The sequence below is a fragment of the Larimichthys crocea genome, chromosome XVII (genome assembly GCF_000972845.2).
Source record: "Larimichthys crocea isolate SSNF chromosome XVII, L_crocea_2.0, whole genome shotgun sequence".
Lineage (NCBI taxonomy): Eukaryota > Metazoa > Chordata > Actinopteri > Sciaenidae > Larimichthys > Larimichthys crocea.
Genome location: NC_040027.1, coordinates 25,559,825 through 25,586,546, shown reverse-complemented (window position 1 = coordinate 25,586,546; position 26,722 = coordinate 25,559,825). Strand labels below are relative to the sequence as shown.

The following is a 26,722-nucleotide window of genomic DNA, read 5'->3' as shown; positions in this document are numbered from 1 at the left end:
AAACAGTTTGTATGAATCAATAATGCCTAGAGACAAGTTTTTGTTTGTTTGTTCATAATATGTGTAATTGTGTGAGATAAAATTCTTATCTTGTAAATATGCTTCATAATGTGAAAATTTGTGTATATATATTGTGTTCACAGATGCTCGCAGCTCGTATTGTTACATGGTGTTTAAGGGATTATATTGGTAACACATTACATGGCTATTTCTAGAGTTACAAGTATGTGTAAGTATTAATAGATTGTGCAGTTGTAATATCTTATTGGCATTCTTTAAACAACATATACTCGATAATACCAAATTTTATCACTAAATATTGCATGTGACACAGCTGTTTACACAGCATACAGATGTTCAAAGCACGACATGAAGATTGTCAGGGACAGGATTATATTACGAGCTATATTTAACATGAAAGACGATTGGCTCGTTGTTTATTAACTTTCCAGCAGTGTACTTCACAAACGAGTTAGCAACTTACAGTGAAGACACTGCTTACTTTCCACCACCATCTGCTCAGCTGCGACGCTTACCCTGCTGCTGCCGACAGACCGGAGAGGACCACACTAAAGGGTTAACATCACTGAGAGCTGCTTCTTCTCTCTTTTTTGAATTTAGCAGAACGTCTCGTAATGACTGAATGCCAGTTCAGTGGGTTTGCACAAAATGAACCGCCGCTGTACTTGTTCCTTTAATTTGTGCGTCACTATTGTGTAAAACAACTTTTTCGAAGAATGCATGAAATATATTCTGAATTATAAGCACAAGCTGCTTCATGTGTTTTTCTTCAGGTGACTCTGTACAGCTATAACTGGTCTGTAGACCTCGGCGCCTCTCTGAATCGGGAACTAGTCCGCCTCGTTAAGTGGCAGAACGCGAGGGCTCATGTCGTCCACTGCCTGCTCAACCAGAAGATGGGCCTCTTCCATCACTACTGCTTCTCTGATGCACCCATCCATGAAATGGACTCCAAGCAGGTAAAGACACTAAATAAATTCGGCAGTCATTATTTGTTTCATTAGTCCACTGTGAGTTAGTGGTCTGATCAGATTATTCCTGCAGCTCTGGTCCTGCTCACTGTCCCTCTTAGACACATTTGTGAAAACAGCATCGAAGTGTTGAGCGTTGGGTGATGTTGGGAACAGCTTTGATAGAACATCTTACTGCGTAGCCTACAAACATTGACGACAGTCAACATTTAGTAGGACCAGTCGTGCTGTGTCATCGGCAGCTTCTGCACACTCGTCCCTGTGGGGGCTTACTAGCATTAGCTGTCATAGGTCCCAGATGTGGTGACAGCAGAGCTGAAAGCAGAGGGTAGATCTGTAACATCAGCACTGCAGAGGTTACTCTGTGATTCCAGCCATGACCTGCTGTAACACAGTGAGGGCTCAAATGACAGCTGAGACTCTGTTTCAAATGAGTCAGCATTAATTATAGGTACAGTAATAAGAGAGACAATTCATTTAATTTAAATCATATTACAACATCATGTTACGGGAATTTTAAATAACAACCCTTAAATAAGGAGGATCGGATTCAAAGCATCAAAGTTTAAGTTGAATTTATTGTTCTTGTACAAGAGGAGCGTTTCACAGTGCAACCCCCTAAAGGGGTTACAGAGAAAAAGGCTCCCAGAGGAGCGTTAACAGTTGGTTCTTATACATTTTCCTGAAGATGGGCTGTCTCAACCCCTGTAAATTGTTAACAGTCAATTTGCATATAATGCCTTTAAACAGCTTATTTCCTAAAGAGTAGCCAGGATGTCCCCAATCTTGATGTCATCTCCCTGACTCATTCTGTTCTCAAATTCCTCTATTTATACGTTAACCTGGACTTTACCTTACCCTGCCAGTCTGAGTAAAACATCAATAAAGGGAAGTGCCCTAAGAACATATAATGTAAGAACAAACATTGTATAAGTTTAAAACATCCAACTAGCTGTGTAACCCTAATTTTTATAACACATCACAAAATCATGTTTTTGAAGCAGTAAGTTTTTTCCAGTTCTAGACTGCTGAGACAGACAGACCTGAGCAGCACTTTTTCGGATAAAAGCATTTCCTCCATCAGCATTTGCTCCCTTGCAGACATTTACAGACGTGCCGACGCATTCCAAACGTGCCACTGAAACAGTAGCCGTAACGCCTTCTGTTTCAAACTGCCAGTCTAGTTCGCCTCCATACGGTGGAGGCCAGGATCTGCTGAGGAGAGCAGGCTGCTAGCTCAGGTGGAATCAGCCTGTCGGGGCAGCATCTGGTTCGACACCATCACAGAAGGTAGCAGGTCCAGGGGCAGACTTCGTACAGCTGTTATATCCCAGGGAGGAATTCTGGTGTCTTCCACCTAAATGATGATGTCAGTACCTGTTACACTATCAGCCTGTTTGACATGTGGCTAGAAACACGTGGCTGTTTCTACACACACTTGTGCCATGACACAGCATTTCTAACCACAGACAGTCCTGTCTTTAAATCTGCATTTTTTCTGGCCACTTGAGGCTGCGTAACAAGCTACAAAATGCTGACATATTATCATCATATACAGTATTTACACGTACAACTCGCTGGACAATCAGGTTCATGACAAAACAGTAAAGATGGGCATTTGAAAACCAAAACAATGGACTGAAAGATGCTAAAATGCTCATTAGAACTTAGGGGAGCTGCAGAGTTAAACGATAACTCTTGATGGATGTTGTAAAAACTTGACATATTACAAATGTCAATATGATTTTTGAATTTTTGTTTTCTTACTTTTAGAGCAGAACCCAGAAGTCCTGCTTTCACTTGGGTTTTTAGATAGATCTCGAACCAATATTAAAACTGTTAACTGGCTCTAAATGAGTAATTCCACCGTCTGTTACTGCAGATGTATTCAGACAACCTTTGGGGAACAGAATGCATTTCCTCATCCACGTAAGATTGAATTAAAATTTAATCAATTCTAGGTGAAGAAATGTGACATTCAGTATAAACGCTGGCAGCCAGAGGCAGTCACTAAATTCCCTCCCATATTTCCGTCACCTGGAGCTTCATCACAGCTTGTTGCTGCTTCATTCAGGCTTGTTTTCTGTTTTGAGGATCTCAGCAAAAGCGCTGGACCTCCTGTATTAAATAAGGAGCTACAGATCAATATGCGACTGATGGTCTCTGCAGCACAAACCAAAACAAGATCTCTCAGCCATGTGACTAAGCATTTCTCTTCTTCTTGATTATTACTCTTCTGTATTTCCTGCCTTCTTGTGTTGTCCTGATCATATCCTGGAAATACAACCCTGTCACATCAACAGCCTTGTTTTTCAAAATGAAACACTTAACTACCTCAATGCAATTTAATCCTTGTCACTTTCCATTTATCCACCTGGATTATTTATGATCAGCTCTGGTACAGAGAGGAACGAATAGGAAAGTTTTCACAGTCTTGTGTTTTTAAGTGTGCTGCCAGTTACAAAACTGTTTGCGAGGCATATTTAACAGCCCGGCTTCCTTCACACTCCTATCCCTGCTCTCCTCCACTTCTCACATCATGACTCAGCTGTCATATCAACCTCACTGTTCCCACTGGTGAGTGAGAGGACAGCGATGCAGCAAAACTCCGTTTCCAACTCCGCGTCCAGTGATTTTCATTTCCACAGCCGCCAGAGAGCCCGGCGTAGCGTAAGAGAACATGGCAGAAGTTGCATATACACGAGAAAATACAGATTCTAACAGTAGAATGGAGGTAGGGTGAAAATTGGGCTAAGGTTGCTTCGTCCAGACTTGGTACAGGTTGGGGAAATGTGGGCAGAGAAGAGCAGAAGTAACAGTCTTACCGCCCTCAGCAACTGCTGTTAAGGTAAAATAACAATGTATTTTTTTCTCCCCATCACTATTAACGTCCATGCCAAGAATAAGGCCACCGAGCTGCAGGTTTTCCTTATCTCAGGAAATAATAGGCTTCCACTGTTTCTAAAAAAAATCCATTAAAAACCAGGTGGCAGTGACTTACTGCTGCCTTACCTGAGATAATACATCATTTTGAATAACACATCAGTTTAGTTATCTATAATTTGATTTTGAAATCATCGCAGTTGCATCAAAAGTTGTTCTGTCCTGCTAGAATTCTGTGAGGAAATCCATGCATAGATAGGCATGAGATTAGATCAAGAAAACTGTAATTAGGAAAGCAGGTACTGAGACCCAAAGTGTTGCAGTGTTGAGCTACCATGTTCTGTTTCCAGTACAACAGCCCACATATCATGTTGGGAAATCGTGAATTTGATGAGTGTGAAGAGGCTGAATTAGCAGGCCGGAAAACCCCAGATACAACGCACGTCAAGTGATTTGTAGTAATTTGATTAAGTGAAAATTACTTTGGGTACGGGCACCTGAAAGCACAATAACAGCTGATATGATGAGGGCCAAGCAGGAGGTCATGGGCACTTTGATCGTTTCAGTCCATGTAGTCCAATGCTTCTTCGGTTCATGTGTTTGCAGCAGCACAAAGCAGAAAAGGGGCTGGATGATGCTTACATGATGCTTACACAAAATTAATTAATTTGTGTTCAATCCAATTACCACACAGAAAACCTTTGGCCAGTTAGCTTTCCAACATAGGAATAACACAAGGCAGGAAGGGCATGGGGGTAAATGGGTTAATAGGGGTCCAGGAGCTCATTTTGCCCTAGGGCCCCCCAGCAGGTCAATCTAACCATAGTGACATTGCATGCTAAGTTAAAAAGGAAAAATGTCATGTGCACTACAGTGTTGTGTAGAAGAGGCTGCAGTAGAGATTTATTCGAGCAGCAGTCTACAGCAAAGAAAGACACCAAATGCCCTTTTAGCCTCCCCCCATGGCCAATTACAAAGCAAGCTCAAAGAAAAGAAAGAAGCAAAGTTTTCCCTTCCCTTCGATGGCCTCGCTCTTCATCGCTGCATTACTAATGAGTCCGGACAGAAGGCAGAGTCAGAGCAGCAGAAAATTTGCCTGCACAGAGCTTCATCTGTCATGGTCCTGATGAGAAGCAGAGGGAGCACCAGTGCACAGTTTGACCCTCCAGCCTGTGGGCATGGTGCAGCCAGCTCTGCCACACTTGGGCATCTGGGCCCTGAGCTGCTCTGCTGAACAAACTCGCCCAAAAGTTCCTCCCAACAGCCACCAGGGAATATGAAAACGCTCTGAAAATGTTAGCATACAATAATATTAATACCCATAAACTTGCATGAAGTGTTATTATTACGGGTACCCTACATTCAATGCATACAGCATTTCTCAGATGAAGGGATGAAGGTCACTGCTATCGTTTTACCCGGATATTCCTCAAAAGCTTTTTGAACCTTTCACTCACTGGAGTGTTATTATTTAAAAGTATCCGTCCTCTTTGCTCCTGATGATAAAAGAGGCTCTGTCTTTGCTGTTTAGAATTTATTGTCACACTATTCATGTTTCCTGTCTTTTTTCATCTATCTTTTCCAGGATCCCAACCCATTCCTAAGCCCCTCCATGGAACCCGATGCGTTGCTGCGTAGTGCAGTTCCTCCTTTGCCCAGTAAAGAGCAGGGCAGGCTGAGTAGCTCTGGGCGAAGTCTTGCTCCTCTTCACTTCCCCTCTGAGCTGCTTCCCTTCGACGAGGCTCTGAGGGACGTCTGCACAATCCGACCCTTGATGGAGGGCGATGCGGTAGCCCGGCATGGCGGCCAGCTCTTGGATATCAAAGCTGCTGAGCGGAGAGGTTAATATCATTTTTGTCCATTGAGCCCATGAAGCTCCACACTCGACAGAAGGGATAATGACTTTGTCTTTGTTCTGACAGAAATGGAGAAGCAGATGAAGATCGAGAACCTGTTTGTAACTTGGCAGCAGAGGTCAGCACAGTCCAACATGCCCATTTCAGTAAGTACCCTGAGTCAAATACAGATATAAATAAATGAAATACAGTCTTGTAATGGTTAAATTTGTTCACACTGCAAGGAAAGTGGACAAAATCTTTTATCTTCATATGTGGAGTACAAGTTTATTTTTTTGTTTTAACTACAGTGTGAACAAACACTAAAATAACATTAAAATATGACATCATGTTTTATGGTTCTAACTAATACAATACTGATACAAGTGAGACAACCTCAACAGTTATTTCACTTTATGATTAACAAATTAGCTAGCGTTTGGCTAGCATTAGCAATCAGATGTAACTAACAATTTATGTAAATTAGCTAGATAGTTGGCTAGCTCTTTGCTAACATTAGCTAGTAGTAAATTTGTGGCATTATATATATATATATATATATATATATATATAAGTTGCTTTTATTCATCTTCAAACTGGTTGTGTTTTCAACGTGGAGCTAGCCAATAGCATAAATACAAGGAAGGAAAGGGAAACAGAGAACTGTTCAACTGTGATTGGAGCACAGAGCAAAAAGAGGCGGTACTTAGGAAGGGGCAATCAAATGTATTGGTATTGTACTTTTGTTCATGGGGTTTGTTCAGGAATGTTGAAAATGGTATTAGATATTATATTAAGAAACTTAATGTGTCCAATATAACAACAAATTGGATCTGACCAGTAAGTCAGAATTGAGTATTAGATTTTTGTACTGTGTAGGTAGCCTAATATCTAATATAGCTAATTGGACTTGACAAAACCTTGGAGAATGGTGGCTTTCACCACTTTGAGGAGCTACAATTACAGTTCACCCCTCTGGGAAATCATTTAGTATTGCCTTGTTTCCAAGTGTGGAATATTGGCGCTAATTAAAAAGGTTTCTATCTGCCACAGTGACATCTCATGAGAGGTTATGCGGTGGCATTAAATTTAAGAATTTGATATTTCAGCAGACACCCACAGAGCAATCCAACTCAAGAACACACAAGAGGAGGTCTGCAGCCTGACCTGGGTCCAACAGGGCCCACAGCCATTTCCACTGACATTTTGGTTTTAGGCAGATTTTCATGTCACTAAATGAACTGAATGAACTCTTAGATGTGATCTGACTACATCATAGTCAAGTTTGGAACTGAATGTCAGGCCCCTGTATTTAATGTACTAAGTTTAAAGTCCATCTGCCAAATGTCTGATGTCACAACTGTCTGTGAGCACTGGTTAGTCTTATAGACTTTATCATTTAATGTAAAGCTGTGTGTCACAGTCATCCCACTTAATGCAACCCAGTTTAATGCAGTGTCACCATCTTATCTTCAAGTCATACTCACTATGAATGTCTCAACAGGGGACAGATTTGGAGACCTTGAAACATTCATCCAGGCTGGTCCACTACTGCGCCACCCCTCTCCTCTTTGACCCCGTCTTCCGCAAACAGATCCAAGAGGAGCAGATCGTTCAGCCTCCAGTGAAGGTGCGTTTGTCGTCTGACTCAAAGGAAAGTTACAGGGAGGGGAGGTTGTGTCTTCATGAACTGGTGTCTATAACCGTGTGGCTTTATATACACAATAGTACACTAATTCAGGTCAGCATATTTAAGTGATGAACATTGTACTGTGAATGTTTGAAATTCTGATATATGTGCACCAGAAACGGCATCGCTCCAGCGACTCCACGGCTTCAGGTCGGGACCGAAGCTACAGCACTGACTCAGCTGACATGCTGCCCAGCCGACTGAAGGAAGAACCCTGGCTGCTTGAGATTTCCAGCACCTTCCTCCAGCAGTACGTTCAGTACCTGCAGAGCATGGGCTTCATTCTGGTCCAGGTCCGGCCTCAGTCTCCAGCTCGCAGGTTCGCATCACCATATTTTTTGCCTCCAGTTGTTGTTGTGTGTCTCTGCCAGTGAATAAGAGGAAAGCTTCGTAGGTCATAATAACGTACACAAAACAAAGTACACTTGACGGCATGTGAGACTTTAAAGCAGGACACATCGAATCCTAACGGCAGTAGACAAAGTAGCTAACTTTTTTTTTAAGTATTACACTGTTTCTATCTAATGTAGGGTTTTTCAAACAACAGCCCAAGCTCTTGGTTGTGAAATAGATGACCTGCCTGACCAGTCCATTAGTAAATGGATGGTATGTGTTGACACAGAATCACATCAAGTATTTTCTGGCATGCAGCTCATTTTTGGTGTGAAACTTGAAATGTATTTACCAGTTTATCTTTCTCATTGTGAGCAGCATTCATCCGTTAGTCATCATATGTGTTTTGATCCTCACCTGACCTCTGAACTCCCACCACTGCTGCCCTGTGGCTGATAGAACCAGAGATGCCGCACTATCTGTCACTTTCCAGGCTCCGACTGTCTCTCAATTATATCTTCCGGGTTGGCTGTGCGGTGTCTGTGGAGCCATCAGATGAAAAGTGTTGGAGATGGAGAGAGAACATTTAAGCGTATTTTAACTGACCCCTGCACTTCTCCTCCTTCCTCTTACCATCTCTTACAGCATCGCCCGGGCTCGCGCTGCCATGCTGAGCTCCATGTCATCGGAAGGGAGGATGTCTTTTTCTTATGTAAAGCAAAAGAGTGAGGACAGTCCTAAGGTGAGTGTTCACCTCAGAGCGGCACAAATCTTATTCTCCAAAGACACACACACACACACACACACACACACACAGACATACATGCAAACCTTGCTAATGGAGGACCTGTTATAGTTCACAGCCAAGTGGGGACTGGTGTTTCTGGGCATTTTAAAAACACAAAATTAAAACTGAAAATTTAGAATTTAGTTTTAAGGTCTTTTAATATAATATTGCTTGTGATTTTTTTTTTTTAAATAATTTTTTATTTTTTTAAATTGCCAAGTGGGGACTTGCAGCCTTTAGAGATGTTTACCTACCAAAGAGGGGACGTCCAGTGATGACAGCAGTAGTGACAATTGTCCATGTGTCCAGCTATTCCCCAGAAACAGTGCAACATTCTTTACTTCATTTCTTTTAATTTTTCTAATTTATGTTTTCTTTAGTTCCCTTCTTGAAACTGACACATGGACCATATCATTTTTTTAATAGTCGTTGTAGTAACAGTTAAGTTAAATACAATTCTAAAAATTATAAAACCAACCTGTACAGTACCCAGTCTGCAGCAGGAAGCCAAAAGCTGGGCAGTGCAGAGAAAGAAGTTCATGCATTGTAAACTGGTACATTGCTGTTCACTGCACGGATCAACGCTAACTTTTAAAAGTGGTTTCCAGGCATCAGCTTTCAGTTGGTTTCTTTGGTTTTCTTCTGGTTCTTTGCTAGTTTAAATCAATATGCACATTTTGTTTGTGATGTTGTCATGTTAGTCGAACTGTTCAGCCCACAGGCAAGCGATTTCATTTAGTTTGCTTGATGCACAACGCACATTAGCACACTAATTGTTATTCACCATCCTCATAATGTGTGATCATCGTAACACATTTGGCTGTCCCTGTTTTTTGCTTGTTGAAAAGTACTTGCCACCGATGGCAAGCAATAGCCAGAATTGGCTGCCAATAACAAATAGTTATTGTAGTACTCTGTACTGTTTTGTGTATTTATAAACTGGATTTATGTGTCCAAAGACAATATTTCTTGAGAGTGTGTGTTGTTGTAATAATGAAAAAAGACTGCAGTGCTCAATTCCCTGCAGGCCATTCAAGAAACACAGTGTATTCTTTTGTCAGGTAGTGGTAACCTTTTCACTGCTGCTAACATCAGTAACAGTGGTTTGTATTAAAAGTTTTTGTCTTTTGTGGCACACCGATAAACTAACCAACTTTAACAACTTACAAAAAGGGCCTCGTCATGAAACCCAGCCCTGAGTTTGAACTGGTTCTAAGTTTATAGAACCTGGATATATTTTGAGTTTGGTTCTTTTCTCTGTACTTAAATGAAACCAGGGACTGAGATTAGCAGAGCAGAAAATTTGGTTTGGCTGTAATTTACTGTCACACATGCAGCCTCTGCTCTCTGTCTATCTCTCTTCTGCTATCTGTATCGGTGACCATGGTTACCAAGGGTCAAACATGACTGGTCAGTGCTACTCAGACAACAGACAGAAATACAGAAACATTTTCAGTGTCAAAATTTTGGTCTCTATGCATATATGCAGATATCTGTTTACAGAGATTACTTTTACACAGTCATATTGTAGAGGGCTCTGTTAGATCTACACATTTTTATAGACCTGCTGGCTGAGATAGCAGCTCCCCATTCCAAAACCAGCTCCTCATCCCTCTACCAGCCTCACCTGCACAGAGGTCACTTCAGTCGAAAAAAAATAATTACAGCACAAAAATATCAGCAGCTGAATTTGTCTTCAATGGATAAATTATTAATGTAAATGAACTTTGCAGACGACAGCATCTGGCCCGACTGCTTATCACCTCCAGAGGGCGCTGCCAGGGGGGATCGTGTTGATGGAACTGGCTTTTCAGGTAAGAACAGGATCACTATGGTGCTACACTATACTAACATGTTTGGCAATATTACAATGTTTTTAATCTGTTGGTCCCTTTGATATTCTCATAAGAGTACATTTAACTGCAACAATGGAGCATACTGTAACTTCAAACACCCTTTCAAAATGGTCAAGAGTTTAAAAAGGCTACAAGTATTGCACCATGTAACTGACACAATATTGAAAAGAGTAAAATTGTGTCACTATGATTGATTACAAACCTCAGGCAAGTTTCAAGTCTCTTTTAGTGTAAACCAGCAGATCCCTGCAATATAGGAAATCAGCCTCAGAATGTTGGTCATAGCTGAGGCTGATGGGAATGTCATTAGTTTTGCAGGTATTTGGTCACAAACCAAAGTATTAGAAAGTTAGAGGGTCACCACAGTTCTTACAATTCATCCTGAGGGGAACATGAATGTCAGAACCAATGTCATCATAGTCCATCAAAAAATTGCTGACATATTTCACTCAAAAGTCAGGGGTTTTCCAAACGTGTTTGATTCATCCTCTGGGGAAAATGAATGTCAACAAATTTAAAGTTCATGGCATCCCATCCAATAGTTGTTGATATTTCACTCTGGATTGAAGTGGTGGACCGACCAACTGACTTTTCCATTCCTAGAGTCACAGTAAAAGCATCATCTCAATCAAAAGGAGATACCCTGACTGTTAGACTATCAGTCCCTATAGGAAGCATCAAATAATGTCCTACTCTTTGCATACTGCAGTTCGGTAGCATCTTTCATCAGACCTTTCTGTTAACAGTTTGTAGTTTCCAAGCCCAAGCTGAGATAATTAAGTAATGTCACATTAGTCATTTTGTCAGACTTGACAAAGCTCCTACAGAGCCGTCCAAGATGACATAATACCACTTTCACAAGATGAGGGAAATAAGGCCAAAAGGTTTACTTTCACCAGAAGATATTAATGGGCCCAGGAGTAATGTGTAATTCCATTTCCATGTCTTTATGGTACCGTATGACCATATATGTATTGTCTGCAGCTGTATTACTTCCATTCAAACATCACAATTAGTTCCCTGGTGTCTGTTTTTTCTTGGCTGTAGTAACTGCACATTCAGAGGGAAATAAACCATGTGTGGATGGACTTAGGAAGCTAAATTAGGCTGAATTTCAACTGAAGGTCATTTAAAAAGGTCTTAAAATATCATCGTGTCTCTACAAAACCTGAAACTCCTCTGATGTATATGAGTAGTATATTAGAAAGTACTATGCTTAAAGAATTCAATGTACCATTCTCCCCATGGAAGGCTTCATCAACTACACATCTCTAATGTTTTCCCTAAATAACCATGTGTTCCAGGGGTGTTACTTCTGTGTGAAGCAGTATGCACTGGAGTGTTCCCGCATTCCCATGGGCCAAACAGTCAACTCACAGGTAAATGCTTAACAGAAATCTGCACTGCTGTGTGGATCCACAACACTGAGCTGTGCCTTTTCCTCTGTGGGGACTAAACGCATGAAAGAGTCATGAGCTGGTCCTGACAGGACGTGAAGATGTGAACAGCACTTTGAGTCTTTCCAACAAAACATCTGTCTGCGTTGCCAAGCCCATTGTTTAATGATTAGATGAGTAATCTGCTCTAAGTAAACGTCACTGTAACATTTCTTTGCATTTTGCCGCTCTGTGGTCAATGCTGTAGTCTTGCTTTATTTTGTCTCTGAAGTTGGTGCTCTGATATATGTGGGATTCTCAAGTGTTAGTGTGTTAGTGTTTACACTGAACTTTAAGAAAATGACTGGAAATACAGTTTGTGAGGTCCCATGTATCTATTGATGACGTTTGTGTAGCTGGTGCTCCTTACGTCATCTGTTCATCCATAGTGGAGGGTTTTGGTCATAGAAACAACAGATTAGAGGATAAAGCTGTCTCTATTTTGTTATTGTTCCCATGATCCCATGAAAAGACTAGATGTGTAAGTCGTCTCTCAATACTTTAAAAATGTCCTACTTGCTCAGTGGCTCTCTGAAAACATTAATCTTTTTGCTCGTACAGTACACACGTGGAAAATAAAATCCTCATACAGAGAAAGTAAATGGACAAACAGCTGGATGGAAGACGGCATCGATTAAAAGTCTGACTAGATGTGTGTGCAGTGCTCATGTGCATGAAGAAACACCTGACAGATGCAGTTGTTGTTTTTTCTCTATAATTTACAATGTTCTAGCACAATAGACAGTATGATCCATCTAATTGTCGATGTTCGAACCTGCAACAAACTCAGTTGCTGCTGACTCATACAAAACTAAAAAGGAAAAACTTGCACGGCACACAGACGGTCATGTTTCAGACAGTTGTCTGTCAACACCAGCAGCTGTCAGTGTTTTGTGCACAGTGTTTGTTTTTTTTTAACTCCTCACCTCTCCACAGTGGGTGAGATGCTGCCCTGTGCATAGAAGACTATGAATAAAATAAGAAAGCACTGGATTTACAGGAGGAAAACTTGCCAGGCAGCAGAAAACCTGTGCAAATACTGCATAAACTCATGTGGACGTTCAGTAAACACACAGCCTCCCTCTCATTACTGGACATTCAGCCTATTCACATTATTTAACAAGACTATTTGAAAAATCTTCCTTTTTATAAGTTAGAGGAAGGCAAGCTGTCATGTCAAGATACTGAAGTAAAAAAAACATTTGTTTATCCTTCAGATGTATTTATTAGATATTGTTCATACAACAACAGAATAATAACAAGTTCCTGAAGGGAAACTGTAAAATGATCTTGCTCTGGCCAGAATGGGGAAATCTGACTAACCTGCTGCATGTATTTGTGGGTTTACAGTAACCAGCTCCCTGCAGTGCAGGTAAATGTATACTTTTTAAAAAAATATATATAACTCTTTCTTCTTTTTAATTAAATGATGCTGTGAGTTAATGAGCTCCAGTAATCTGACATCTTGCACATAAAGAGGCAGAATACAGAGTTCTAACTGACCATTGAAGTGGGCTTCTTGTCTTGCAGCCTGGGGTCATGTACTGTAATGATACTGTACTCTGGCGCGGCACTCCTCCAATCAGAGGCTGCAGATTTATCAACATGTGTGTGCTGCTGCCTTCAGATGCTGCAGAGGCTCAATGGAGTGAAGGAGAAGCTTTTCATACAGTATAAAGCAGCTGTGGACAGCAGATACTCTAAGAATCGCTTGGGTTCTCATAGAGATCAGTTCATTAGTCTCATCTGTTTTATTCTAGTTTGAATACATAGTCTCTGTGACATCACCCACAGATTAACATAGGACTCAATGTGGATTCTCTGGCCATTGCCAGCTCCCCACTAATCCAAAAATGGGCCCATGGTGTGGGCTGAATCAAGCCTAGTTGCTCAAACAAAGCACCTGTAACTGCACCCACCTGCCAGTCATGTTTATAATACAGCATAACGTTAAGCCTTAATGTCATTCAATAATCCTCATCAACAGGTAAGTTGTATATAAATTCACCCTCAGTACAGTTGTCATGAACGGGGTAATTATTTATAGAGACCAAAACAGTTTTTTGTACCAGGCTGTAAACATGTTTATTTCTGCTGTGAAGTTGTATTTTAACATGGGGACTTATGGAGACTGACTCATTCTGCAGCCAGCCTTAAGAGGACGTTTGATGAACTGCAGTTTTTAACTCTTCGCAGCCACAGAGATTGCATTTCTGATTATAAGTATACAGGAGGTGTTGTTTTACTATCAACAGTAGCTTTATCTTCTAGCTGTATCCTTCTGTGACAGTGCTCAGCACATAATGATAAATAAGGTGTTATTTTGCTAAGGGGGTTGCCATGGCAACATAACCTGATGAATGAATGAATGAATGAATGAATGTCGCAGAAAGTATGTGTAAAGTTTATGGCCAGGCATTGCTGTTTTACACATTATACTGTACAAGCAGTTGTGACCAAGCACAGCGTGCTCATAACTGCCGCTTGTGTAAATGTGTCTGCTTTGTTTGCTCCTGTTTGAAGATCAGGAAAATACTGTCAGCACGCTGCATGTGCTGGACTTTGCACCACCACCAAATAAATACTCCAGTGTGGATGTGTGTCCATTGTAATGAAGAAACAACAGTGTAGCTCACTGATGTGTTAATAGTTTTCGGACAACAATCGAGCTCTATGACACTGAGAAAGAAGATATATCAGACTTATATACACACACGGTACCAGTTAGTAGATACATTCAGTGTTGGGCTGAGTCTTTTAATGGATACTCCATCAAAAGATGAAAAGAATAAAATGTTGCCAGCGTGATCCTGTATCTAGGAGAAGCAAGGAATTAGTTGCTGGTCGACATCGTGTCTGTCAAGCCTCCCAATCAACATTCATCTTCATAAAAAGTCTCAGCATTGTACAGTAAATCCATTTCATTGCAGCTCATTTCGATCTTTACCGGGATTTACTGAACAGTTCCTGTCAGTTATAAGAAGAAGCCGTGATAGCAGCCATTCTTCAGATGTTTCCCAGAGCTCGTCTCTCAGATCCCCGGGGTCCAGCTGATTGACTTGTCTTCCTCCGTCTCTCCTCCTCACATTCTTTCACTCCTCCTCTCTGTATATTACAGCTGAAACTGAGCCCAGGTTAGCTGGGAATTACTTAGTATAAATATTTAGATTGAAGTTACCAACTGCGTTGACCATGTCGACCCGTTTATATCTGCTCTGCAGTTGTTACTATTGTTGCCATTAATCTACACATATTATTATACACATCATGGAGGAACTGTGAGTTGAATACAATATGTAATTATTTGGAAACAAATTTGTACACATCGTTGGTATTCCCTTGACCTCCAAATGTATATTTAACTAGCCTTTTTGTTTTTGGACCTTGGGTTTCTATCCGTTCTCAGCACTGGAGGTGATTTGTTTTTGTTTTTTCGGTTCAGACCCTTTCAAAACGTAACCGCCTGTGAAGATGAGATCCTGATGCTCCACAAGAGTGATTCTTCATCTGGAAAGAAAATAACTTTGCTTCAGTACGTTCACCATTCAGAGTGTTATTCACACCATGTCACTTTTCAGACTTCATTGGGTTCTCCAATCCGTACTGTCTCATACATTCCCAGAGACGAATTACTGCAAGAAGGAAAGAAGTATTGTACGGCAGACACACATGCGGAGCTGTCTGCTCTCTGAAGTGGTGGAGTGAAGTCTGTAAAAAGTTCAAAAGTGTGCATTTGTAACTAAATAAGTGTTAATTAGACTGGTGCTCTTGCCATCAGCTCTTCTAAATGCTGTAAATTGCTATTATTTAGCTCCCATGTTCTTTCTTTACTCAAATTCCATTATCTTTACTTCCCTTTTGAGACAGCCAGGCAGTGTTGAGTCACAGGGAACAAAAGGTCCAAACATGGAACACTGCTGTCACCTGAGCCTCTCTTCTGATGGCTGTGTGGCAGTCATTAGGCTCAGCTAGTTGCTACAGACTGTCATAAGTCGAGTGACATGATGGAAGAGAGCGAAGACCATGAGGAAAGTTTACAGGAGAAAAACTGACAAAAATCATCTCAGTGGAATTGACACAGACAGTTTTCACTTGAAGTAAAGTCACGCAAATGTTTCACATCAAGTTTAACACTGGTGAACTTCTCCACGAGAATTCGGCAGGTGGAAATTGTCTTGACAGGTCTGACCTTTGACAGAATGAGAGCTGTAGCCTCCAAGCGTAGCTTCTTTTCCGAAGAATAACAACTTGAACTTGAGCCACAAGTGAATACAAAATAAGCAGTCTGTTGTTTCCACCATCTTCCAGATGTGATTTGCATCTTCCATGAGAACAGCCAGAATCAGCTTTCAGCTTTCATTTTTAAGTCTTATTTGATATTTGTGTAACTAAAAAGCTATTCTAAAGTTTAAGTACTTTTAACATACGTTTAAAGATGAAATACAACTGCATCTGTGATTTATCATTTTTGAAGGATTTCACTCATAACTTTAATTCCACCTGCCGACACCCCACAGGTTCATTTCCTGTTCCCAGCCATAGTCCTACTGTATATTAGTTCTATCATTTACTCTTTCATTTTCAGATTTGAGATGTCATGGCACTTGTTGTCAAAAGTATGTCTTGTAAAAGCGATGGAGGCTTTATGCACAGCGGCGTGGCAAAAAGGTTTAAGTGGTGAGAAAGGCAGAAAGGATGTGTTTATCACAGCTGCTGTGTGTGCTCCTCAAATAGTCTGAAAAACGGTTTGAAATTGAAGTTGGGGCTAAATAAACGATTAAGATTAATTGTTGCATTCATAAATTAAATTGTCTCTCTGAAAACAGCGATGTAGTAATCATGTGAGAAGGATTTATAATTGCAGTTCATGTTAATCTGAAGTGGGTAATTGGATGCTGTGCCAGTAATCCTTAGTCACTCTAATATGGACATTGTGGACATTGTTGCCTGGCCTTAGTGACCAACATTTTATGCACAAACAGTATTACCAGCAAGAAATATTGATCAAAATCTAATTTTATGGTCCATTAACTGACATCAGCAGCATTGTCAAAATGTGCTTAAACACTAAGTAAACAATAAAGATATGACTATGACCTCCTGTTATGATAATTAAATGAACTTTCTTTAATGAATATAACTTATGGTGCTGTTAGACTGCCCTGTAAATACTGTAAAAAGATCATTATTACATCGTTTTACAACACTTTTCAACTTTTGGACCTTAAGATGCTGTGTGGAGTTATTAGAAATGTTTGGATCACAACCTCCATCAGCTGTGCAGTGAGACACACACAGCGCTAGCACATCAAGACTGAACTTGTAAGGCATTGTTTAAATGTGTGATATTTACTCACTGAAGTTTTTTTTAAAATGTGTTGTAGTTATCCACCTTAGTGTTTACATGTGCGGTATTTATTCAGTTTAGTGTTTACATGTGTGGTATTTATTCGGTTTAGTGTCTATATGTGTGGTATTTATTCAGTTTAGTGTCTATATGTGTGGTATTTATTCAGTTTAGTGTTTACATGTGTGGTATTTATTCAGTTTAGTGTTTACATGTGTTTATTCATATGGATTTATAGAAAGCCTTCATTTTAGTAGACTGGGACAAGAATGGTCGCCACTATGTAAACTGAATTCTATTACATATTGGTGTGCTGATTGTTTTCCGGTTATTAGTCAGACTCCAAGTATCTCCATGGAAACAGAGATAACAGAAGCAAACAAATGTGACGTTGCCCCTCAATATGAATACTTTTAGATTATCTATATGTTTAGTTTATTTGGTGATTGTTGTATAATCATGATATTACATTACAGGGTTTGCTTTAGCATTATTGCCACTTCAGACAGCATCACTGCCATGTCAATACTCAAAGCACACCCTCTCATGTAATATTGCTTTATTAACTACTGTATATACTGTGCCCACAGCATTGACTAGTGGTTTTACCACACATGGTGAAATGTGTATACAACAGACATGATTAGGCATCAAACGGCATCAAAAGGTTCACCGCTCTAATGTTTGTATGTAATGCATGTCTCATGGAAAAGGTTTGAGAAGCCATGTTCTCATTTATTCAGGTAGTATCTCCTCAGTCCTCCTTTCCATCCATCTGTCTGTGTGTCTGTGTGTCTGCCTAGTCCCACCTCATGTCATCTCTCCATCAGGGCAGCCTCCTCACCAAACCTCGTTGCAAGCCGTTCCCAGATGCCACCCCAGTATCTGACTGTGCGGTATGTCCCAGCCATTCTCAAGGGAGGGGTGTCTCACTACAATCAGGCTTCACCCCTCCCCGCCACTCTGCTTGCTGCCATCAGTCCTGGTCTCTTCCTTTTCCAAATCTACATGTCTGTGTTGTTGTCTCTTCGGGAATGAATGGGTTTCAAGTGTTTAATGAAGTGTGCTTTCATACCTATGGGAACTACAGTTGCTACAACATCCAGCTTGACTGTAAAGCAAGTTACCAGGGTTAGCTGGATGTTATATCTCAAAGACTGGTTTAACTTGGGCAAAGGTCAGGTATTAATATCTTCTTTTTTTTAAGGTTCAGGCCTGAATCAAGCTCCCCTGTGATTTCCTTTTCCTCCTTGCCTTTCCACAGGCTGTCCGTCTCCGTGCTTGCTGGTCGTGGGTGTCTCAGCTTGTGATTTTCTAAGTGTCCGTGCAAACACTGTTGCGCCCTTTGCCCTTTCTCTGATAATCTTACTACATTTCCTCTTGCATCTTTGGTAGCCGGGGGGTTGACTGGAGCTAGGAGTTTCTTCCGCAAACTTCCACTATCATGTCGATGTATCTCTTTGGGTTTAAAGGGGTCAATCATTGAATAACACAGGGCTAAAATAACTGCTGCTGCTCTGCTCGCTATAGATGATTATGTAGACAGGATGTAAAATTGGGTTGGATTTCCCAGCTCTAAATTTTTTTGACATGCTATTTAAAATAAAGAGATTATTTGTGTCAATGACTATGTAAAGTATACCTGAGTGAACAAAAATGATGCGGCATTCCCCAGAGTGCATTTTTAGGACTTCTTCCGTTCAAACTCTACATGCTCCCAAACACTAGCTTCAGTTATGTAAAACTATTGAGTGCAAGTCAGTGATTGGATATGCTAAAAACAAGGAATTTGAGGACTGTAGGATTGTAGCAATGTAGTCTGTAGGCTAATTTCATTATGTACAGTATAGATGTATATATGTGTAATTTCACAATGTATGTAATGTTTCACTTTTTGTTTACATGTCTAACACCATTTGACATGTGAAAAAAAATTACATATTGCCTGATGGAGTTAGTTTCACTTATTTACACCTATAGGTTTGGTTTAATGACAACATTTGAATTTGTTTTTAGAAAACTAAAGTTGTGGACGTTTGTTTTTCTTGGCCTTTTTGCAGCCCACCATCCATTTATCAGGATGAAAACTGACATTAAATGTCAAATATTTGAAGTAAGGTAGTTAAAAAACTACAAACTATAATCATAAACTAAATCAAAACTCTTTGGTCAAAGAGTCACACATTACTCAGGTTCTTAACTAACTTTACTAGCTATCATGTGAGTACAAACTGAAATGTCATTGGACTATTTTTAAGCTTTCCTATCATGACTGTTCATGTCTGTTTTCAGTCAACATGCTTTGTGTATTCTCTTCTTCTATGACTCCAGATGATTACAGATTCTCACATCATTGTTGCCACTGCTATTAGTATCACTTGCAGGGAGTAAGGCTGACATGAGACGAGCTGCAGCCCTGTGACTCACCCGAACAATGTGTTCCTGTCAAAGCTACACAGGGTGTTCAATTAGCTAGAACATGAACAGTTTGGGATAACAGGTTAGGAAGTAAGAAATGTTAGCTCAATAGTCGACAGGAAATGTTCTACCTCTGAGCTAAAGAGATGTCTATAGTCCCAGTGGCTCCCTGGCTTCGTAGATAGCAGGCTAAGAGGTCACACCTAATTTGTCTGCCAGACAATGGGAACACCGCCTGGGAAAGAAGAGTTAATGTTCATCTTTCATTTGTCTGTGCCAAAAGAATCTTCTTCTTTCTTATCTATGCAGTGGGGTAGTGACGATGGTGAAAGTCTCCTACCCTTTTACTACTTTCCTAACAAATGTTAAGGCAGGAAAAGGTGTTGAAAGGTACCAGACACTGGCACAGAGATACAGAGTGCTGCAATTTCTCCTGCCTCTTTGATCTGATAATGCCTATTTGTATATGTTCCAGGCAAATGGTCCAGATGAAAGTAAATGCAGGAGTATCATTTAGCTCTCCCTGTAAACTCTTATTGTGCCGTAATTAACTGCACACCGTAGCCTCTCTGTGCATCCATTTGCATTTGCAATTAATGCTTTTGTCAGCCCCCTTTTGATGTTTAATTAAATAAGATGCTATTATGAATCTGATTGATATCAAAGTTGCTTACAAAAGGCTCTCGCCAAGGAGCAATAGGAGTCACAGAGCAGCAGGGCCTTAAGGTGCACAGCACAAAGCAGTCGAAGCTGGAAGCAGCTGGAGCGGCAGGGTATTCCCCTTCAAATGCAAAGCAGGTTCATCAGTGAATGATTACACAGATAACTATTCAGACAAAGCTGTGTCTGCCAGATTCGATTAATTCCAGAGTGATCTGTTTAATGAAAATGGCCAGACTTGAGTTTGGTGAGAGGACCTTCTGCACAGAAAATACTTGTTGTCTGTGACTTCTTTTGCCCTGAGTGTCCACTTGTTATTCAGTGCTGGTAATGACTGTGCCCCTCCTCCCCAACCCACCCCTCTGTTTTAGCTCTCTATGCTCTTCACTGAGGAGTGTGATAAGGTGCGGGACCTGATGCACGTTCACTCCTTCAGCTACGACTTCCACCTGCGAGTGGTTCACCAGTACCTGGTCGGCTGCCACATGACACTACGCCAGGGCTACCAGCTCACCGACTTCCTGGACGACTTCATCTCCCATCACCCAGACATTCCCAAGTTTGGCCGAAACCACGTCTTCCAAGGTGACTTTGGTGTGAAGTAATATTTCAAGTTGCCCTAATTTGCTCCAAACATCTAGAATCGTCAGTAATATGTAGATCAGGTGAAGGTTGGGGCTGGAAACGGCAAACTTGCATCCAAACAACATTCATGCCTAAAAAGTTTGGACCCTCAGTAAAACGCATATAAAGATGATGAGATCGACTTACAGAAAGTGTACCAGCGTTCTGTATTTTGAGGAGGGTTCAGTCTTGGGCAAATGGATGTAGTTGTAGATCTGGGAAGATATTTTGCCTCTCATCCAAGAAGCTTCTTCAGTTCTGACTGACCAGTGGGGAGATCCGAGTATTTGGCCTAGGCAGGATCGTAGACCCGGCCATAGCTTCTACTTGGTTCGTTAATGCTCATTCAAGTATTCGGATCTCCCCACCTGTCAGTCAGAATGAGAATGAGAGTCGAAGTGTTTTCATCAACCAAGTCCAGTTGTCCCAGATTTAACCCTTACTGAAGAAAGATTATCTGAATGACTGAGAACCTCCACAGACTCAGTGTTCTGTAGTCTGTTTTAAATGTTTTTGGAATTCGTGGTGTCTCCAGGCAAAAGAGGGAAAGAACCGTCTAGATTACCACCACATAGTTTAAAAGCCAGCATCTGTCATGGTATGGGGGTGTGTCAATGTCACTAAGACCTGATTCAAACCAAATCCTTTTAGAGAAACACACCCTGATGTCATGCTGCAATGATCAGACCTGTCAAACCTCCACAGTCAGCTGGAAATGTTACTGAAATTGAGCACTATCCATGTAGATTCATACACCAATTATATGACAGTTCTCTCAGTTGTATTCTGGCTTGGTTTATTTCACATATGCAGTTTCTACATATGTGTCTGAGTTGCAGTCTATGCTGCAAAATAGTGACACTAGGAAGTGTCCTTTGGTCTGTGTCTGATGGTGTGAGAGAGAGAGGGAGACAGCTGGGCTTGAGCAACTTGAACAGTGAATGAGAGAGAGGGAGTGCCAGTATCGGATCAGAGAAATAAAGAGAGATTTTCTGATAGTGTAGCAGTTGCATTCAAACCCCCCCCCCACTCCACACCACACAACCCTTCACCACAACAACGGCCCATTTGGTCTGAATACGGCTTAAATTCTGCTCATTGGTCCTTTAAGCTGTGAGCGGTAGTCAAGTTATTATCCTGTGCTGCATGTCAGACACCACCTCCAGCTCTCTCTCCGGCTTACTGCTGTCCAAAATAAAATTCCACTGAAAAAAATCTTTCGAGTAAATCTTTCGAATTGCTTCACTGCCAGAAAAAAGAGATGAGTTAAATCCCAACTGCTTTCATTTGCTTTGTTCTTTGCATTATGTATCTGTTCAGCACTCCTGCTTCAGCTTTACCAGGAGGTCTTTCTGAGTCATTCTGGAGATAAAAGATAGATATTTGCATCATGGTTTTTTCACATGAATGGTTTTAAAGCTCCGTGGGTGAGCAGGAAGAACGGGGATATGGTGATGATCATCTTTGTGAGAGTCTCTGATCCTTGTGTTCATAAGGGAGCTTCTCCATCTCCACGGGGATGATAACGGCTCACCAGCTGTACAACTACATCACCGACCACGCCAGCACCTACGGCATGAAGCCGCTCCGCATGTCCAAGGCTACAGTCACCAGTGACAGCAAGAAAGGGGCACCTGACTTGCACGAGTACGCACTGGTGGCTCTCTGGAACAGGTAAAATCATTACAGAATAAATGTATTCTCCTTTCATGAGCAGCTACTTTTCAACCTCGTCGGTCTTCCCTTCTTTCTTGCTTCAGTTCGGGCTCTTACAAAGATCTGGAGGGCCTGCACCACCACGATGACTTCGACGTGTCCCTGGTGGTGTGCCATAATGCAGCTCCATTTGAGGAACAGTCAGACGGGGAGAGGCACTTGCTGAGGTAAAGAGCAATGAAGGCATAAAGACTAAAATACGACATCATAATAACATTGGTTGATGAGACCAGAATACAGCACTACTGTTACACCGCGCCTCACACCACACACTGTGGAGAATCTGGGAAGAGGCTAGTTTTCTTATTATTCATCTTACTTCAGTGGTCTACGCTGTTTGCATGCAGGGTGCGTTTGTTACTTAGTTTCCCCCCAGTTGTTTTCTTAAGTGCTTAAACCATTAGTTGATTAATCCATTTGATAATGGGCAGAAAATTAAGAGACAGCATTTTTAAATTTGTCAAACACTCTCTAGTTTCAGCTATGACGATTTTCTCTGTTATGTAAAAAAAAAAAAAAATGTGCAAATCATTTCATATTGAGCAATATATCATCAGATATATATCATCCTCAAACATTCAGGCAAGTAGAAAGACTAAATACTGTACTTTGGTTTGGGTGAGCATCTGTGATGAGCTTTAAAGTAGGACTATGTCTCTTCTGAAAGAAATCAAACAACTCACTATCTCCCACAGATGAAAAATCTTTGAGACAACAGACTCAAAAGAATCTTGGGAAATGAAAAAAAATTCAATATCATGTAATTACTACGAGGCCACAGTGTCATAGTCTTGCTTTAAAGGAATCAGTCAACATGCACAGATGTGAACGTATGATGTATAATGTATCATCCACCTTTGGTTGTAGGTTGCGCTTCTATGTGATCATGACCAGTCAGAGAGAGCTCTTCCCCCGCCTCACTGCTGATATGCGCCGTTTCAAGAAGCTTCCTCAGATCCACCGTGACCCCGGTGAGCTGGGAGGCCGTCTCCCCCCAGATCGAGCAGAGGCCTGCGGGTCACGCGGCGCCGAGCAGGACCTCTGGGAGGACACGTCATCCGAAGCTGCAGTTGCCTTGGCCCCCAGCGATGGCAATGAGTTTTACCCTCTGGCAGTTGGTGGACCAGAGGCTCAGGGGCTGCTTTACCCCTCTCCCCTGTTCCCTCTGCTCAACAATGAGGTGGCGTCAGCCCGCAGACAGATCCAGGCCAGCGTGGAGCAGGCCATGGGTCACTGTCGCAGGGATAACCTGTGGAGGAGGCTGTTCCATGGAGAGCACCTGGCGCTGGACAAACTGAAGCTGACCAAGCTGTCGTTCAGCGAGCTGGAAGAGCTGCTGGATGCCGTGCAGAGCCGCTCGGTTGGGGAGATCGACCCGCAACTGGTAAGAGTCAGCACTCAAAACTAAGCTGTGGGAATATGGGGGTCATTGTGATTTATTACAGCCTATATCTTAGGTTAAGTTATAAAAACATTGTGAAGGTCCATAGCTGAGATCTGGGAACACAATGAAATCTCTGTAAAGTCTGATGGACTGCCTGTCATAAACATTCTTCAGAGGTAGATACAGCCACAGAGAAGTCACCAAGTCCTAACTATGAAGTTCTGAATCAAGTCGTGCTGGTGAACGCTGTCACATGACCCTTTCTCTTCTCTTACTCCACGTGATTGGCTGGAGTATATATCTGTAGTAGAAGAGTTGATGCTGCATACCTTTTTCATCTTTGGGTTTAGAGTGGTAATTGAATCATTTCAAGGCAGTAAGCTTTGTTTTTTTAATCGCGTTACGGTTAACCGAAATATTGAGAAATATTATATTACTGTTACAGTTTTAATAGTCCGTAAAGAGATTCCATTGTCCTCCTCTGTATTGTGATGGGGTCAGAAAGACATTAGATATCTGAAAACCAAAACTTTCACCATGGACAGATCACTCAGAGGGGTGACCGAAATAAGAAGATTACTGTTTGATGCAACGCCACAATCTATGGCCTCATAAACAAGTGCAGAGTTGAGTCAACACTTGACAGGAACTTTAATACTGTATTGATTTTGTATTGTGTAGGGATATATTACATTGAAACAATCTCCATTGAGAATCTCATCTCATCAGTAGAGACAGTATCTCAAACAAAATGTTGGCTGATCTCATGCAACCGTGACATCCATCCATCCATCCATCCATTTTCTTCTACTTATCCGGGGTTGGGTCGTGGTGGCAGCAGGTTTAGCAAGGAACTCCAGACGTCCTTCTCCCCAGCAACACGTTCCGGCTCCTCCTGAAGGATCCCGTGGTGTCCCCAGGCTAGACTATTGTAGTCCCTCCTTCAGATGTCCGAGCTCCCCCACAATGGTCTGGTACAGTCCCATCCCACTGGTCCATCTCACACTTAATTTCCCCATCACTCGTCAACAAGACCCCAAGATACTTGAACTCCTTCGCTTGGGGCAGCAACATGGCCTTAGACTTGAAGGTGCTGGTCCTGTTCCGTTCTATGAATATCACAAACAGAATCAGGGACTAGGGGCAACCAACACCAACTGAGTATGTCTATCTGATGTATTTGACTTTGTGCCAAGAATACAGACACAACTCTCACTTTGGTTGTACAAGAACCAGACCTGCTGGTAGCATCCCGTACTCCCTCAGTGCCCCCTACAAGAACCTCTGGGGGACACCTAGGTTATATGCCATCATGACAGAGAAGCTTTATTCACTAAACAGGAGCTTTTTATAATATTTGAATATGAGGGAAAAGTCAAATGAAACACGGTTTGTGGTAATGACAGTGTGTGTGATGTGTCTCTGTAGGACTGTTTCCTGACCATGAGTCCAGCCTGGTACCAGAGTCTGATCAAAGTCCTCCTGAACCGCTTCCCCCAGAGCTGCAGGCACTTCGACGACAAGGGCATCCAATATCTGGTGAGGAGACGCTCTTTAGTGTGTCAGTGATTCAGTGTAAACAAAAGACTCCAGAGGGATTCTCTTCATCTCGCGGGGGATAATTATGGAATCGTTCAGAGTTCAGGAGACTCATTCGATTTGTAAATGAGAAATCTGGAGATCAAAAGAATCTCTTTTGGCTCTTCGCCATCCTGACCTCTCACTTCTGGCTTTTCCCTGTTTACATTTTAATAACTGCGCCTTTTTCTGTCGAATGTTTCATCGTGTCGTTGCACATGTTTAGCTCCATGGAGTCACTCCAAACAAACGGAGACTCATGGGTAGGGCCAATCAAATCAGTTCACCGTTGTGCTTCAGAAATTTAAATGTACTGTTCCTGCTGCTCCAGGCAGCTATTGGTTATTAAATCTGAACAACTACTAGCACACTTTTGAAACTCACCTGAACATTAAATGTGCATTTGTTCTTTTCAGTTCCACTAATGTTTATTTATCAGAAGGTAAAACTTCCTTTAGAACCTTTCGAACGCGATTTCTCTGAATAAATGTGAAATTGTTGGGTTGGGGTTTTTTTCCTCACACTCACTGCTCACACAAGATGTAAACAGCTTTAAATAAACTCTGAAGTTTCTGCAGCTGGACACTGTAGATTTTATCAAAGAGAAGGAAACTTTGCTTTTGTTTGGGAACTATTTTCAACAGCGGATTCATTCACATTTGGTACTCCAGTGAGTATTTGCAGTGTGTCTACAGTGTGAGAGGCTCTTTGGCACTTGTTCGTAGAATACATTCAATGGTGGTTTGTGGGATTTGCCGACAACAAGAACAGTATAGAATATCACCAGACTTACCCTATCAATATTTACTGTAGAACTAAAGGTCAAAACAAAAGCTTACAGTATGCAGTACTTCAGTTATCCAGGAGACTTCATTGTTTCGGTGTTGAGGAACATTGTAGTTTTGAGGAGAGGAAACCTCAAATAGGACTTTGGGTGAATAAATTCCTCTACAAGCAGCAGCTCTGAACACTTCAATCCTGTTTGGTCACTTTTTAAATGTCTTATCCGTCATCTGCTTTCAGGCTGTTCTCAACCAGAAGTTCACTGACTGCTTTGTTTTGGTCTTTCTGGACACCCAAGCTGGAAAAACAGTGAGTTTTAAAACTGATATGACAATTAATATTCTTGTAATAACACTATAGTTGTGTCAACATCTCAGAGATATTTTGTTTCCTCCTCCCA

At 41.4% G+C, this 26,722-nt stretch overlaps 1 protein-coding gene across 9 annotated transcripts in view; it reads left to right on the top strand.

Moving 5' to 3' along the window:
- Positions 1-26,722, top strand: part of szt2 (SZT2 subunit of KICSTOR complex) — an 87,622-nt gene that overhangs the window by 57,786 nt on the left and 3,114 nt on the right. For 6 of the 9 annotated variants that reach the window (XM_027289936.1, XM_019278985.2, XM_027289935.1 and 3 more), the window contains 15 exons: positions 795-980; positions 5,461-5,716; positions 5,798-5,877; positions 7,215-7,340; positions 7,517-7,719; positions 8,379-8,475; positions 10,254-10,334; positions 11,681-11,755; positions 17,990-18,055; positions 20,609-20,822; positions 22,358-22,535; positions 22,622-22,744; positions 23,445-23,961; positions 25,390-25,500; positions 26,563-26,631. In XM_027289936.1, coding sequence (XP_027145737.1) covers positions 795-980; positions 5,461-5,716; positions 5,798-5,877; positions 7,215-7,340; positions 7,517-7,719; positions 8,379-8,475; positions 10,254-10,334; positions 11,681-11,755; positions 17,990-18,055; positions 20,609-20,822; positions 22,358-22,535; positions 22,622-22,744; positions 23,445-23,961; positions 25,390-25,500; positions 26,563-26,631 — 2,382 coding nt within the window. Of the gene's footprint in view, positions 1-794; positions 981-5,460; positions 5,717-5,797; positions 5,878-7,214; positions 7,341-7,516; positions 7,720-8,378; positions 8,476-10,253; positions 10,335-11,680; positions 11,756-13,162; positions 13,185-13,342; positions 13,850-17,989; positions 18,056-20,608; positions 20,823-22,357; positions 22,536-22,621; positions 22,745-23,444; positions 23,962-25,389; positions 25,501-26,562; positions 26,632-26,722 lie in introns of those variants that run through there. The other 3 variants (XM_027289939.1, XM_027289937.1, XM_027289938.1) reach the window with 2 other exon arrangements.